The 17,230-nt window shown below is 42.7% G+C and overlaps 1 protein-coding gene across 1 annotated transcript in view; it reads left to right on the top strand.

Annotated features, from left to right (window-relative positions):
- sorcs3a (sortilin related VPS10 domain containing receptor 3a) overlaps positions 1-17,230 on the top strand; it is a gene marked incomplete at both ends in the record, with an annotated part of 398,627 nt that overhangs the window by 356,359 nt on the left and 25,038 nt on the right. The window contains 3 exons of the mRNA XM_084317820.1: positions 7,832-7,963; positions 8,493-8,592; positions 12,998-13,103. Coding sequence (XP_084173946.1) covers positions 7,832-7,963; positions 8,493-8,592; positions 12,998-13,103 — 338 coding nt within the window. The remainder of the gene's footprint in view (positions 1-7,831; positions 7,964-8,492; positions 8,593-12,997; positions 13,104-17,230) is intronic.

Genomic DNA, 17,230 nt, shown 5'->3' with positions numbered 1-17,230 from the left:
AATGGGCCATAATAATGTCAATTTAGCAATACAATTTAAAAAGTTATAGCCCTGCAAAGAAGGGGAACTTCTCGATAGACAAATAGAGCTGGCTAGGGATGGTAAATTATGAATTTAACCATGGCGATCAAAGTGTTAAGGTGCCAGATTAAAAATTTCAACTGGACGTGGTTCTAGAAGTTTCTACGCATCATCTGATGATGACCGGATGGGCGGGGGATCGTTTATAATTCCGTGGGCAGCGTTAGATGATTCATCTAGTGTGGGTCATATGTTCATCAGATCAGTTAGTATAAGACGTTAGAATATAACGCTGAATCTTACCGTGGCTTCCTCGCACCGCTGGCAGATGAGCGTGGAACAGAATTTTTTCTATTATGGGATGGAGAAATGCCTGATCCATTTCCAGGTTGTATAATAGTATATACGTCCAAATCATGTTGTTTTTTCGAGTTATTTGCACCGATCGATGTACACTGTGTCAATACGGAGTCTCTCTAACGATAGCGAGTGCCCGGACCACATATGGATGAGCACTACCGGTTCAAAGGTTAATTTCCGGCTGGCGATCTGCCGATCGGCCACCAGATGGCGCTCTTGAACCGCTAGAGAGTTGAGTGGAGCTTTGCAGTGTGTCTCAGGGCTCCGGAAAGGAAATATGATTTCGATGACAGATTTTTGAAATATTGACATCAAAGACGAGTTACGGCGTCTTCGGCAGAATGAGCATGGCTAGGAATGACGTGTAAACTTGTCCACGGCGATCATAGTGTTAATAATTGAGCCATTGTTTACAATGGCCGGGCCCAATTTTGTTTACAAACATTCAAAGAAGGCTTACGTTTGGTTCATGGTGCCTCAAAATTATTTAGTTTTTATTTATAATGACATACAATATATAAAATACAATACTATACAATGATTACTTGTATAGTAAATATGTTTTGTACACTAGGTTATGCAGGTTAAGAAAATGTATACAAATCCCCCTCCCCTCCCTCGAAACTACATAGTGAAAATAAAATCCAGCGAATGTTCATGGTATGGAGCTGCAAGGTAATGGTAATTGTGGCACGACGATATCATACTGAAAATGTAAATATTAAGTAGCATTCTCAAATATTTCAGGGATCATATTTGTATCATTCATTTACGATTATCATGATTCACGATAAGAAAACATACAATCACACAGATAAAGAAATGCAGCCCTACTTAATATATAGTAGACCATGTCTTGGGAGATGTGTCATTTGACGTGTCATTTACTCAATATTATAACAGCTCAATATTTTATGCTGCTAGTACAGTATCAAACAAGTGGATAGGTACAGTATTCTGGCTTACTGCACCATATAATGCTTTGGCTCCACTCCATACTCTATTACTTTGGTTGTGAACTGACGTAATGAATATAATGTGCCAGCTGTCAGCTTTGATTTCAGATCAGATGAACAGTAATGTTTAAAAACATGCTGCATTCTTAATTAAAGTGCATTTTTCCCAGTAGCTTTATAACTTCTGAGAAAATGTGAATTTTTTTTAGGTGTAAGACGTAAACATCTTTGAGCTAAAGGATGTTAGTTTAAAGTCACTGCAGCAGTCCAGCTCTTACCTCCTTGCATTCCCAACATCAATGTCATACTGTAGCTACACAGTGGTTTGAATAACGTTGTAGAAGTTGCATCTTCATCGGCTAAAATACACGTTGAAGACCTCATTGAAGGATGCCTCTGATACAGTGTTGTAGTACTCAAGTCCAGGACTTGACTACTTTTTGTGCAAATGTCTTGTGTTTTCTATGCACTCCCAAGTGAAGCACTTGAGTTTGCCATGTATCCCTGACCACCAGAGGTTTGATTGATTGATTGAAAATTGTATTGCAGAATGGGTACAATACAGTACGGCTCAATACAAACAATTGTTAAGGGGATGCAGACCAGAGAAAGACTTTTGTCTTGTTTACATCAGGGTCCCCCATTTTCAATTCATCATGACATTTATGACATATACGACATACAGATATAATAATAATAATAATAATACATCTATTTTATATAGCGCTTTTCCAGGTGCTCAAAGACGCTTCACATGGGCAGGAGAGACAAACTATGGCACTATATACAGTACTGTTTCATCCAGATATTTATAACATACAAGATATACAAGTACTGTTTAAGAGAAAGAAATCATAAAAGAAATTCGAGGGGGAAGAAACTGTACATTGGAGGGGGTTGGCTGGGTGGGTGGGGTTTGGACATTTATATGGGCCAGTTTCGAATTGCAGCCACCCGTAGGTGCTCTTTGAGAGCGGTTTTGAAGGAGGGTAGCGAGGGATTCACATTATTTTACGGCTGTGGGTAGGGCGTTCCACATTGTTGTGAAACGTGTTTAGTCCCTTGTTTGAGCCGAATCTGGGTTCAACATGATTTGTGGAACTCCCTCTGGTGTTGTGGTTGTGGAATTCACTGACCTTTGGGAAGTATTTCGACATGTACATGGGTATCTTATTGGTGTAGTGTATTTTGTAGACCAGGCCCATTGCAAGTTGTACTCTTTACTCAGGGTTCGAGTTATCACCTGAGAGTTATGGGGGCCCCCTGAATACATTTTTTTACTATTTTTTTTCTGAAATTGTGGCAGTTTTCGAGGTCATATTTAGATCTCATTAGGATTAGAGTCTAATACTAATGAAAACGAATGAAACTGGCCCCCGAAAATGTCCAAACCCCCCTCCCACCTGTGAGGTGTGAGGTGGCAGGGTGAGCATAATGACCCCATTCTCTTTAGCAATTGTCACTGACTTGAGTGGGATGTGAGACTCATGGTTGTCCAGAATGAGCAGGACTGGGTGATCGGTGGAGCAGTTGGTGTGGTGGATGAAGTGCTCCAGGAAGACGATGAAGGCATCTTCATTCATCCATCCAGACTTTGTACAATGACCAATGGAACCTGCTGGTGATCCATTCATGAGGCTGTCCTTGAAACGGACACGCAGGGAAATGAACATGGGTGGGACTGCATTTCCAGTGGCGTTTACTGCACAGGCCACAGTGACGAGCTCTCCTCTTTCAGCAGATGTTACTGAACCCACTTGTTTCTTCCCATTCTCTGTGACAATCTGCTTGGGTGTCTGCACTGTCGTAACACCAGTTTCATCCATGTTGTAAATCATGTGTGTAGGGAAGCTGTACCTGAAATGAGATAAAAGGTAGTGCTGATGATCAGAGAAGTTTAAAGCTGTTTTAACATACTTGGATGTGGTTGTGTGTGTGTAAATGTCAATTGTGGTCAGGACAGAAGACCCTCTAGAGATGATGTGCCCTCTCTCCTTCCCAGGCTACCTAGTCAGGGTGTGTGTGTGAGAGAGAGAGAGAGAGAGAGAGAGAGAGAGAGAGAGAGAGAGAGAGAGAGAGAGAGAGAGAGAGAGAGAGAGAGAGAGAGAGGTGATCATATCAGTATGTCAACCAAAGCCAGATGAAGTTACCTGTCCATCACTTTAGAAAGGTGATCAAAGAACTCCCCCACGTTATGCTTATTAAAGGCAGTAGCTCTTCCAAGACGCTGTGGCGTCCTTGACGAAGACGGACAGGAGCACTTGGATTGGTCCCCTGGCGCGGCTCACGTTGACGCCTGTCTGCTCCCGGCTGCCCATGGGGGGGAAGGACGACGGGATGGGTTAATCGCAGATACGAATTGCATGCATGCATCGCATGTGTGCCAATTGATGACCTCGGAGCAGGTCCTAAATTATTATTATTATTATAAGAGAGATTGCTTCAGGAACACGGCATGCCAAATGGTAGCATGCTTTAAAGCCATTGAACCAATCAGGTCCTAGGAAAGGTTAAAAGTTGATCAGCACATTGCAGTTTACATTCAAGAAGCTATCCAAATAACTATCCAATAGCCTATACTTGATCTAACCTGCTTTTTCATCTCCGGTCCAGCTGGCAGGCATGTCAATGTAATTTCTTTGTGCAAACTCAAAAGCCAGTTCACTGCATTTCATGACCCCTATGCCATGAAACATTGCTGCTAGTATCTTAATATGGTCAGCTAGCTCTCTCTCCATGTTCTCATTGAAGACTTGATTGCCGACTGCTGTTCTTTCATAGCCTGGCTTTGTTACATCTCCTACTTTCTTCTTATCCATACATCTTTTTATGGTCATCCTGCAGATCTTCATCTCCTTTCCAACCTGACGTATAGTCTTCCCATGTTGCACCTCGTTCACTGCTCTTTCCAACTTCTCAAGAGGAGTTGAAACCCTGTCTGTCTTCCGTTTGTATCTGCGTGGCATGATGGATTGTGGTCTAAAATTAAGAATATCACATAGTTTTAGTGATCAAATGTAAGAATACAATGTACAATAACAATAAAATACAATAAAGTAATATATAGTTAATAATTATAAGTTGGGGTAAGTTGTGCCACTGGCACAACTTAACCCAGGCACTTGGCACAAATCACCCCAAGCCTACCATTTAAAAAAAAAATGTATCCCCCAGCTGTTTTGAGCTAGCGTCATGCTAACTGTATAGCATGAAGCACTAAAACATGTGTGAACTGTTTTCAAAGTTGTCTATAATTGTTCAAACACAGCAATCAAAAAACATTGATCATACAAATTTTACTTTGGAGGGCAAAAAAAAATTGTTTTGAACTTAAATGTGCTTACCTCTCAAGCCAGGTGTCTCCCTTCTTTGCAGGTTGAGTGAAATGGATGCCTCTTCAAAAATATGTTGTCACATGACAAACTTCTTCTATGGTTTTCTAGATAACAGGGGTGGCACTACTTGCCCCTTGGCACTACTTACCCCACTCTCCCCTATTTAGTTTTCCATAAGGTCCACTGACTCGGTCCCCAGCATTGTGGTGGTTGAGCAGCAGCCAGGTCGCCTGATTACTTTTACCAACGGATTTCCAGGTCTGCGTTCGCGTTCTGCGATCTGATTGGCCACTGACGTTTCTGGTCGTGTGACATCTGCGCCAATCATGTGACATCTGCGCCAATCATGTGACGCCTAGTTCATCACCGGTTAAGCTTAGGCACTCTTTCGAAGTTGGTTAAGGTTAGAGTTTGTCTTAGAGCAGGGCGATAGAACACCAGCCCTGATTCCAAACTCTAACCTTAACCAACTTCGAAAGAGTCGCCTAAGCTTAACCAGTGATAAACTAGGCGTTAGGTAGTTTTCAGGCTTTACAAGGCGGAAATGGGCGCAGAACATGATTGGGCGCACATGTCACATGACCAGAAACGTCAGTGGCCAATCAGATCGCACCAGACACATCAGTGGCCAATCAGATCGCAAAAACGCGAATGTGGAACTGGAAATCCGTTGGTAAAAAACTAGACGCAGCCAGGTCTAGTGGAGAGTCTGGCAGTGGCTAACACTACTAGCAGTGTCAACCAGTAGCGCTGCTAGCTGCTGCGCTAACAGCATTACTCAAAGTCTTTGGCCTTTTTTTAAAGACGAAGCTGTCCAGCATTGTACAGCCTTGTGGCGGGTTAAAAAAAAGAATTCGGCGGCATGTGGTGTTCACTGGTAACTTTTTACTTGAGTCGCAGACTCGCAGTCCTGTTTACATAACGTTAAGCTTGCTGCTTCTTCTTCACCAATGGGTTGGAGGAGTAGCGTTAAACACGCTCATGGGCGTGGAGGTGAAACGCAGCCTATTCCACAACATTAATTACTCTGCTATTTTAAAAACTGAAAAGACTAATATTATCTATTAACAATTTATTTAGGTAACATAAATAATACTAATTCGTACATTGAAAAAAATAATATATAAAAAAAAATGTTATATACATTTTTTGAGAGACCCCCACAGCTGTTGTTGACTATGGGGGCTCAGACTCTATCTATGGGGGCTGAGCCCCCAATGGCCCCCACATAATTCGAACACTGCCTTTACTGGCTTTGGTGCACACAATTGACCTATCTCAAACCCTGCCCTCTTTTCTTGATCCTCTATTCAGACAAACCTGTGATTGGAGGATCAAGGAAAGAGGGTGGGGCTTGAGATATGATGATTGATTGATTGATTGATTGATTGATTGATTGAAAACTTTATTAACAGATTGCAGAAGGGTACAGTACAGTACAGCTCAATACATACAATTGTTAAGGGGATGCAGACCAGAGAAAGACTTTCGTCTTGTTTACATCAGGGTCCCCCATTTTCAATTCATCGTAACATATATGACATATATGACATACAGATAGACAGTACTGCTACATCTATACATTTATGACATACCAGATTTGCAAATACAGTACTGTTTGTGATACGAAAAGAGTCCAGAGAAAAAGTATATAAATTTGACGTAGAAACTGTACATTGGAGGAGGTTGGGTAGGTGGGGTGGGGGGTGGGGGGGTGGGGGGTACTGTACATTGGAGGTGGTTGGGGGGGGGGGGGGGGGGTTGGGTAGGAGTGGGGGGAGGTTGGGTAGGAGGGGTGGGTGGGGGACACTGTTCAACTGTACAAGCAAAACTGTAAGTACTGTAAGTTGATTTGTAAGTAGCTTTGGATAAAAGTGTCAACTACATGATTAACAGCATGCAAAGGGTCCTATTAATCACCACAAAGTACCAGACAATACCCCAAAGTACCCCAAAATACCCCAAAGTACCACAAAATACCACAAAATACCCGAAGTACCCCAAAATACCCCAAAGTATACACCAAAATACCCCAAAGTACCCCAAAATACCCCAAAGTATCCTAAAATACCCCAAAGTACCCCAAAATAGGTGCTAGCCTGCTCATTGGGAGCAATTTGGGCTTCAGTGTCTTTCCCAAGGACACTTCGGCATGTGAACAGAAGGAGCTGGGATTCAAACCAATGACCAAACCATTGACCATATGATCATTAGTTGACCTGCTCTACCTCTGAGCCAGTATTTTGTGGTACATTGAGGTATACTTTGGATAACTTTGAGGTTCTTTGTGGTATTTTGTGATACTTTTGGTATTTTAGGGTATACTTTGGGCTACTTTGGGGTATTTTGGGGTATACTTTGGGATATTTTGGGCTATTTTGGCGTATTTTGGGGTATACTTTGGGGTACTTTGGCGGTACTTTGGTGTATTTTGGGGTATTTTCTGGTACTTTGGGATATTTTGGGGTATACTGTGGGGTATACTTTGGGGTACTTTGTGGTACTTTGTGGTATTTTAGGGTACTTTGGGGTATTGTGGGGTATACTTTGGGGTACTTTGGGGTACTTTGGGGTATTTTAGGGTACTTTGGGGTATTTTGGGGTATACTTTGGGGTACTTTGGGGTATTTTGGGGTACTTTAGGGTATTTTCTGGTACTTTGTGGTGATTAGTAGAACCCCATGCAAAGACTAAATGTGGCTTAAAATGATGCTCTATGACTGTTCCTGCATGTCCCTAGATGGCACAGTGCCAGTCAGCTGTTTGTCAGTGTGGGTATACTGTACCTACATTTAAGGCACTTGTAAGAAACCTTATGTACAGGTTTATGTGTCGGTTAGATGACTCATTGAACAGTGTTATTGTGGCCTTAATTAATCCTGTCATAAGTAACACCAGGTTCAACTCTTCAGGTTCATCTTCTATCTTGTGGCGACATTGGCGAAAGAGCCTCTATGTATTTTGACCGTGTATGTTTGATATCAAGGATTGTTGTTTTTGCAGTTTTATATGTTTTTTATTGTATTGGCGTGCTATGTTTTTTTTCTTTTTTTCTCTATGGACCGTTCTAAGTGTCTGGAATAGAGTTGAATTTAATTGAATTGAATTTAATGTAATGTGAATTTGCTTGTTCATTCATTTATTTATCCTTTTCTACAGGTGTCTGATTTCCCTGAGGAGCAGTTATTGGTTGCCGTGTTCCCAGGGGTTCCAACAGCTGCTGAGCTCTTCCTATTACCTCACAGGAACCAATCAGAGGGCAAGAAAAAGAGTGAGGAGGAGCTAGAACGGGTATGGGAGAGAGTACGATTATATCACACAATGTGCTTGTGTAAAAAAATATAACCGGTAATTGTACCGGTACTGTAAATGGATTAAAATGAGATGTATTTCTATTGTTCTGGTTAACTTGTGGAACAATGATATACATTTAAGAATGAGTAATTCGCTTTTGGTTTTAAAAATAATTTAAAAACAAATTTGAATACTGTTTTGGACTCTTAATTGTGTTAAGAATATAGGACAGGTATGTATAAGCATTATGCTTCAGTATGTACCTTTTCAGTCACTGCCAAATCAAAGATTGTTGAATGATATTCTGCATAATGTATTATGTGTGATGACAGAATAAAAAACGACTACTACTAACTACTACTACTACTACTACTACTACTACTACTACTACTACTACTACTACTACTACTACTACTACTACTACAAATTGCAGTTGCGTGTACAGAACAATATTAAGAGCGGCAAATATTGGCAGCGTTTTTACTGACGTACAATGTTATGACCGTAACAATGCTCTGTCTGATAGGTATCTGAAATCATCGTGAGTGCCCTGAACCAGAATCTGGTGGAGTTTGAACTCAAGCCTGGTGCAAGAGTGATTGTGTACATCACACAGTTAACACTGGGTAAGAAATATTGAAGAGCATTCCTTTTTTTCTTTTCAAAATGGATATTCCTATAACAACCATGAAGTGTGTTTGCGATGTAATTAAAGTGGAGATGAAGCATAGCGATAAACACATAGTCATAGCATCAAATTAGTGTTTAGATAAACCACAGAAAAAATCACGTTATAAAAATAAGGCGTTTCTAAGAAAAAAACTATTTGTAATGTCCATTTATGTAGCATTTATGAACATGTGCGCCGCCATTTTGTTGCTGACGTCACGGTGTTGGTTTGGTGTATACACTGCTCGGTAGCTGCATAGTAAAAATGGACTGTCGGGTCAGTCAAATGTTGCCTACCAAACAACGGGACCGCAGTGGTTCTTTTTGTATTGCTCCTGGCTGTTCAAACTAATTTTACCGGGTGAAAGAGAGAGGAAAGTTGGTTCATTTCCACAAACTACCAGTGAAAAAAACAGTGTTGTTTGCACGTTGGCTGGCTGCACTCAGGCGGCGCGATCAGCCTGTTGGACAGGGAATGAAGATCTCCAGCGAACACTTCATTGCCTCAGATTATGTTGTTGGGGTGGGAGGTTTGTCCAGAAGACCACTAATCAGCTGAAGCCGATGCGGTTCCCTCTGTCTTTGACAGACAGATGCAGGCAGTTCAGCGTCGGGATAATTTAGCCTGCTGGCTACCTAGCTCCACTTCAACCAGCGTTGGGAGCTCCAACGTTAGCTTGCCGATGCTACCAGCACATCGACAAGCTGCTGGAGCCAGCTAACGTTAGCTTGCTGATGCTACCAGCACATCGACAAGCTGCTGGAGCCAGCTAACGTTAGCTTGCTGATGCTACCAGCACATCGACAAGCTGCTGGAGCTCCCAACGCTGGTTGAAGTGGAGCTAGGTAGCCAGCAGGCTAAATGCTCCCGACGACATCGACAAGCTGCTGGAGCCAGCTAACGTTAGCTTGACTGGTTGCTGGCTCACTAACGTGGCTACTCGTCCCGGGAGATAACGGAGCTGCCTGGCTGGTTGCTGGCTAACTAATGTAGCTACTCGTCCCGGGAGATAACGGCGCTACCTGGCTGGTTGTTGACTAACTAACGTAGCTACTCGTCCCGAGAGATAACGGCGCTGCCTGGCTGGTTGTTGGCTAACTAACGTGGCTACTCGTCCCGGGAGATAACAGCGCCGTTATCTCCCGGGACGAGTAGCTACATTAGTTAGCCAGCAACCAGCCAGGCAGCGCCGTTATCTCCCGGGACGAGTAGCTACATTAGTAAGCCAGCAACCAGCCAGGCAGCGCCGTTATCTCCCGGGACGAGTAGCTACATTAGTTAGCCAGCAACCAGTCAAGCTAACGTTAGCTGGCTCCAGCAGTTTGTCGATGTCGTCGGGAGCATTTAGCCTGCTGGCTACCTAGCTCCACTTCAACCAGCATCGGGAGATCCAGCAGCTTGTCGATGTGCTAATAGCCTCAGCAACCTAACGTTAGCTGGCTCCAGCAGATCGACAAGCTGCTGGAGCTCCCGATGCTGGTTGAAGTGGAGCTAGGTAGCCAGCAGGCTAAATGCTCCACGACGCTGAACTGCATGCGCCGGTCTGTCTGTCGAAGACCGAGGGAACCGCATCGGGCTTCAGCTGATTAGTGGTCTTCTGGACAAACCTCCCACCCCAACAACATAATCCGAGGCAATAAAGTGTTCTCTGGAGATCTTCATTCCCTGTCCAACAGGCTGATCGCGCCGCCTGAGTGCAGCCAGCCTGAGCCAACGTGCCAACAACACTGTTTTTTTCACTGGTAGTTTGTGGAAATGAACCAACTTTCCTCTCTTTCACATGGTAAAATTAGTTTGAACAGCCAGGAGCAATACAAAAAGAACCATGCGGTCCCATTGTTTTGTAGGCAACATTTTATTTACTGACTGACCCAACAATCCATGTTTACTATGCAGCTACCCAGCAGTGTATACACCAAACCAACACCGTGACGTCAGCAACAAAATGGCGCCGCCCATGGCGAAAACAGGGAAATTATATTAGATTTTTCAGACAAATAAGCAGGATTTCACATTTTATTATAGGACCCTGTCTTACACAAGGTACATAACAAACAAACTAGGATCACATTGTTCACTGCTTCATCTCCCCTTTAAAACTTCAGTTGCGTAAGTAAATTTTGCTTTTGGATTTCATACTTTACAAAAGTGTCATACAATTTACTAATGTCACTCACAACCTGACGTTTTTAGTTGTTTGTCTGTTTGTTTGTTTGTTTTTGTCCACCAATTAAAATGCACGTCTGTGTGCCGCCATACCAGGCACGCGAACACAGGGGAGTGAGGGAGGGGTTCCATTTTAAGTGGAACTCCTTGAGACGAGGGATCTTTTATGCCCGCCATCAAGAGGCAAACATCTGTTCAATGTCTTTTACAGCCATCCAACCACAAAATGAGTGTTTCACTGAGTATAATTATGTTGATTATTTAGTCCTTGAGAACGAAAAGCCTGTGCGGTTTAAAGGCACAGGCGAAATTTGGACTCTTCCAAAATGAAATGAGAAAAAAGAAAGGAGAAAAAAATACCTGGCATACATACATACATAGTGAATACAAATGAATGCATTGTCGTGAAAACCTCCCTCATAATGGAAAAAGGCCCCCGTTTTGAATGCCGAGTCAGAACCCGGGTAGAGACACCCTGATTTACAAATAAGGCTGCATGTCCCGCAAGCTATCCTTTTCATTAGTCTGCACAAGTGTGACTTGTCCTCGAGAAGTTATGTGGTCTCTCAGCTCTCGCTCTGTTGTTTAAGGAGTTGACGGGTCTTAGGGTGCATTCTGGACTTGGCAGGTTCCATTAGCTGCACAATCCCTGGGAGAATATATAGCCTGGAGGCTGGCTCTATAGGGCTTAAAGCGTCAGCTATTACAGTGCGGCGCTGGCACATGCCACTCCATAATTGCAGTGTGCTGTAGTGTGTGTGTGTGTGTGTGTGTGTGTGTGTGTGTGTGTGTGTGTGTGTGTGTGTGTGTGTGTGTGTGTGTGTGTGTGTGTGTGTGTGTGTGTGTGTGTGTGTGTGTGTGTGTGTGTGTGTGTGTGTGTGTGTGTGTGTGTGTGTGAGTGGGTGTGTGTTTGTGTGTGTGTGTGGGGGGGGGCTGCTTCAGGAAGGTCACATGTATCACAGGACTCTGAGCTACAGCCACTCTGACACAGTACTGTGATTTCAGTGATATTGGGGCAACAGTGGCTCGGGAGGTAGAGTCGTCCGGTAATCCGGAGGTTCCCGGTTCGATTCCCGCTCCTCCCGGGCAGCATGTCAAAGAGTTCTTGAGCAAGACACTTAACCCCTAATTGCTCCTGATGAGCAAGTTGGCTCCTTGCATGGTCGCCTCCGCCATCGGTGTGTGAATATGTGAGTGAATGGGTAAAATGTGAGGAACAAATTGTAAAGCGCTTTGGATAAAAGCACCATATGAATGCAGCCATTTGCCATTTAATGCACTTTTACATAACCATACACTAGGGAGGTATTTAAATGTGCAGACAATATAGACACCGTAGACACTATCCGCCTAATCAGGCTGCCACTTTGTTTTGGTCCTAGTTTGAAGTGTGTGAAAGTCTACATGTAACCAGACGAAATCCAGATAGCGATATGCAAGTTACTTGCAGCTGTCCTCGTTTTGAGCATTAGAAAATGCAATTTCACGCCACTCTGCCCTTAAACATTTCAGATATTAAAAACAAAAGCAGTTTCTCACAATCTCATCATCTCCCTATCAACGACAGTAGAATTCATTCACTCCTGAATAAACCTGGCCCTATGAATAATTTTGGGCACCCTGAGTTGTTGGTTCTGTTGTTGTTGCGAATCTATGTACACTTAGGAAACAAAAGACACAGAATGCAATTAATGCCAATAATTTAAAGTCAATAGAAACCACTGGAATGCTGATGTTTTACCATCACAGCCACTCTTCTGCTAAACTGCATGACACCGTATTATGCAGGACAGGGCCGTTCCAAGCCTTTATGGGCCTCTCAGCAGAACAGTGAAACTGAGAAGAATGGCTTCAATGGCTTCTTTGACTATCCAGTGATTTTGTAGTTACTGCAATTATGTATACCCTTTTCTCTAATACAGAGCAAGTTTGAACTCTGAAACTCAATTCAGACATTACATTTCTCACTTATAACTCAATACTGAAATACTGTGTTTTGTAAAGGTGTGTGCCTTGTTTTGCTTGTATCCTGTCTTTGTAAAGCTGTATACTTGTATTGGTATGTGTCTATTAGGGGGGGGGGGCACGGGGGCCCTAAGCAGGCACTCAGTCCGCGTATGCTTTGTACAGGCCCTGATGCAGTATACTTTCAAAATCTCAACCAATCAGTGCTGTCCTGTCTTCTACTTCCATAGCACCATTGGTGGATTCAAGCCCGAGACACAGCAGTTCCGCAATGCTGATGCTCCTATCGGTGGTGTTCCTGGGCCTAGCTGTGTTTCTTATCTACAAATTCAAAAGGTACAGTCCTCCACGATCACTGTCCACCGCTCTACCTCACACGGGCACCTACTACCATACATGCATTGCCATGTCGTACATTATTGATTACGTCTGATGAGTCCAATCTGCGGTCAGTGGTCATCAAGAGATGTCTTTTCTACCTAGCCGTTGCTATTCCAGCCCTATGTTGTCACCTGAGGCCCTCGCGCCAATCAGCGATGAAACTCTATCAAAACTACTGTTGAATCGCTTAATATGCCACTGCCACGGCTTCAACCGTTATCCATTGAATAATTTATTTGTGCTCAAAATGATTCTCTTGAAAGAGTCTGCAGGAAATGGAAAAGTTGTCATTAATTATGGATCTGGAATTTTCTCCATTACTCTAAAGAGGATGCATTTTTTAACAGATGTCACAGTTGACTAAACAAAACAATTAATAACGAAAATTAATGGTAATTCGAAATAAATTGGCAGAATAAAGATATATATTAAACATTATGAATATAGATTGGGAGTCCGGTGCTGATGTATATACTCATGCATATGAATTAGATGTTGAAGGGAAATCCTAGCGGAGGAATCCTTGAGGGAGAATCAACAGCAGACTGTGGAGCCGTGCTGTAATATTCCAATTGAGTTGTCAACAAATATCCAGTCTGGAAACCAGGAGCAGAGTTAGCCTCTCCAACACTAACATGAGAAACAAGGACTTTGGATGAATTGAAGTAATTCACTTTAGAATGTCAACAAGTTGGATTTATCCTTGTCACAAACCGGCCCTAAGGCGATGACAAAGAGGGAGAGGCAGACAACCAATATTCAAGTAACAAGGGATTTATTCCACTAACAAAGGAGAGCGCACAGGATCTAAACTCCATGAGTGTTTTAACAGCGCATGGGAACACCGGGCCCAGGTGTCTCCCATTGCGCTAATGAGCGCTTGAGCCACGCCCACCTCCAGCACCTGTCAACATAGAACATAACATACATACAAACAGGCGGACAATGGTGACAGAGTGGAGGGGGTCGTCATTTATGGTATGTCATAAATGTATAGATGTAGCAGTACTGTCTATCTCAGGGGTAGGCAACCCTAGGCACGCGGGGGCATTTTCATAGGCACAGGGGGCAGCATAAAATAAATAAATAAATAAAAAATTATACCTTTTTTTCTTTTTTTGAAAGAAAAAATGCTCATTCTGCCGAATGCTCATTCTGCCGAAGACGCTGGACAGCGTCTTTGATATCAATATTTCAAAAATCTGTGATCGAAATCATATTTCTCCCCCGGAGACATGAGATGTACTGGTGAGCCCCTATCAACTCTCTAACGGTTCAAGAGCGCCATCTGGTGGCCGATCGGCGGATCGCCCAGGGAAGAAACAGGAAGTGGAAGCTGGTGCTCATTTCAATTTGGTCCGATCACTCGGTAATAGTCCCAGGACTCGAGCTGATCACGACGGATAGTGATCCGTTACCAATAACTCGATAAACAACATGATTTGGACGTATATACTATTATACAACCTGGAAATGGATCGGATATTTCGACATCCCATAATAGAAAAAATTCTGTTCCACGCTCATCTCCCAACGGCGAGAGGAAGCTACGGTGAGTTTCAGCGTTATTTTGTAATGTCTTCTATACTAACTGCTCTAATCATCATAACACCCACAGCCCACGGAATTATAAACGACCCCCCCCCCCCATCCGGTCATCATCAGATCATACGTAGTAACTTCTAGAAGTACGTCAATTTTTTATCTCGCACAGATTCCTACCAAACTGTATTTGATCATCAATATAATGCATTTAGGGCTATAAATCAAGTTCTGGAGAAAGCTGCAGAAAACGATAAAAACATACTTATACTTTAGACCGTATTTTAGTATGAATATGTGAATGAAAAAGTATAACGTTGCTACACCCTGAACAATAGATATAAGACGTTGAATGGGCCATAGTAATGTCAATTTAGCAATAAAATTTAAAAAGTTATAGCCCTGCAAAGAAGGGGAACTTCTCCATGTTAACACTTTGACTGCCTAAAAACGATTTACAACGTCTTTGCTGGCGATGCTAAAGTTGCCGGGGGACGCTGTACGTCGTCTTTATATCAATATTTCAAAAATCTGCGATCTGATCCATACTGTCCCTCCGCTGGCCTGAGAACCACCAGCAGGACCCACTGAGCTCTCTGGCGGTTCAGGAGCGCCATCTGGTGGCCGATCGCGCAACCGCTTAACAGGAAGCACAGTGGAGGTTGTGCTAGAATGTCCGTATTGCTTCCGGCCACTCGGGATAGGTTCCGGCACTCTAGCTCGTCACACTGCATAGCGATCGATTGCCAATAACTCGATAAACAACATGATTTGGACGTATATACCATTATACAAGCTGGAGATGGACCGGGTAATAATATATCCCATAATGATAAAATTTCTACTCGACGATGATCGCCCAACGGCGCGCGGACACTGGGGTGAGTTTCAGCGTGTAACGTTACCGTCTTCGATAATAACTGATATTATCAACATTTGACCCACATTAGATGATTGGTATAACGCTGCCCACGGAATTATAAACGCCCCCTCGCCCATCCGGTCAACATCAGATGACGTGTAGTAACTTCTAGAAGTACGTCTAGTTGGAATTTTTTATATCGCGCGGATTGCCATCAAACTGTATTTCATCATCAATATAATGCATTTGGGGCTATATATCACGTTCTGGAGAAAGCTGCAGAAAGAGATGAAAACATACTTATACATTAGACCATACTTTACTATGAATATGTGAATGAAAAAGTTTAACGTTGCTACACAATGAACAATACATATAGGACTTTGAATGGGCCCTAATAATGGCAATGTAGCAATAGAATTTAAAAAGTTATAGCCCTGCAAAGAAGGGGACTTTCTCCATAGACAAATAGCGCTGGCAATCTATGGTATATCATTAATTTAACCCATGGCAGCCAAAGTGTTAAATAGGGCTGGCGAGGGATGGTAAATTATGAATTTAACTCCGGCGATCAAAGTGTTAATAAAGTTTTCAATCATTCAATCAATCAAGTAACACTCATGAAAAGTCATCAATGTCACTAATGTCCCATGTGAGAGAGACCCTCGTTTATGAGTCTTAACATTTTCCCAAGCCTTCCCTTGGGATACAAAAACGTATCTTGATATTTCCAAAACTCTACCGAGGTATCGCCGTCATCTTTTGCTCACTATGGCTACATTCAGACTGCAGAGAAACGTGGCCCACATTTCTTTGCTTGTATGCGACTCACAACAGTCAAACAAAAACAAAAATCTTGCAGTGTGACTGTAGTCTATGATGATGTTAGTGACCAATGAATAAGATAAGATAAGAAATTCAGGCATCATAGCAGCATGGGGGAAGGGGGGGGGGGGTACAGGTAGTAAAAACAACACAAGCAGTGTAAACAAATAGGTCAATATAATTTACTATCTAACTAACTGAAAAATATATTCACAGTATTCACAGTGTCACATAAGGTGCAGTATGCATAAGGTAGTGTTATAATTTACTATCTACTGAAATATACATTATTCACAGTATCACAGTATCCACTGAAATATACGTTATTCACAGTATCACGGTATCCACATAAGGTGCAGTATGCCTAAGGTAGTGTTATTGTCCTCCTTGGGTTCCTATTAGTCCTAGGTCAATGTCTGGCAGCAGTCGCTGCCCCCTGTTGTGGAGCCTGGAGGCCGCTAGTCGCTGCCCACTGTTGTGGAGCATGATGGCCGCTGGTATGAAGGACTGTCCAAGGCGGTTAGTTTTTTTTTGTATTTAATTTTTTTATTATTTTTTAAACAAACACATAAACAAACATGACAACACACAATAGGATATACAAATACACATATGCTCCAGCTCGTACCCCCCTCTCCCGGACCCCCCATTGGATAATCCAACCATTATAATTTGTTCCTAACCAGACACTACCATTATATGCTGGCTTTTATTCTCTCCACCACTTCTAACCACATTGCCATTTTGGATTCATTGAGACCCAAAATTCTAGCTGTTGATATTTCTTGATAAATCACATCGAGATATGTAAGAATCCAGACCTTACGGCAAATTTTTTCCGGATGGAACCATC

The sequence above is a fragment of the Notolepis coatsorum genome (genome assembly GCF_963971535.1).
Source record: "Notolepis coatsorum genome assembly, chromosome: 7".
Taxonomy (NCBI): Eukaryota; Metazoa; Chordata; class Actinopteri; order Aulopiformes; family Paralepididae; genus Notolepis; species Notolepis coatsorum.
This window is presented reverse-complemented; position numbering and strand designations above follow the sequence as displayed.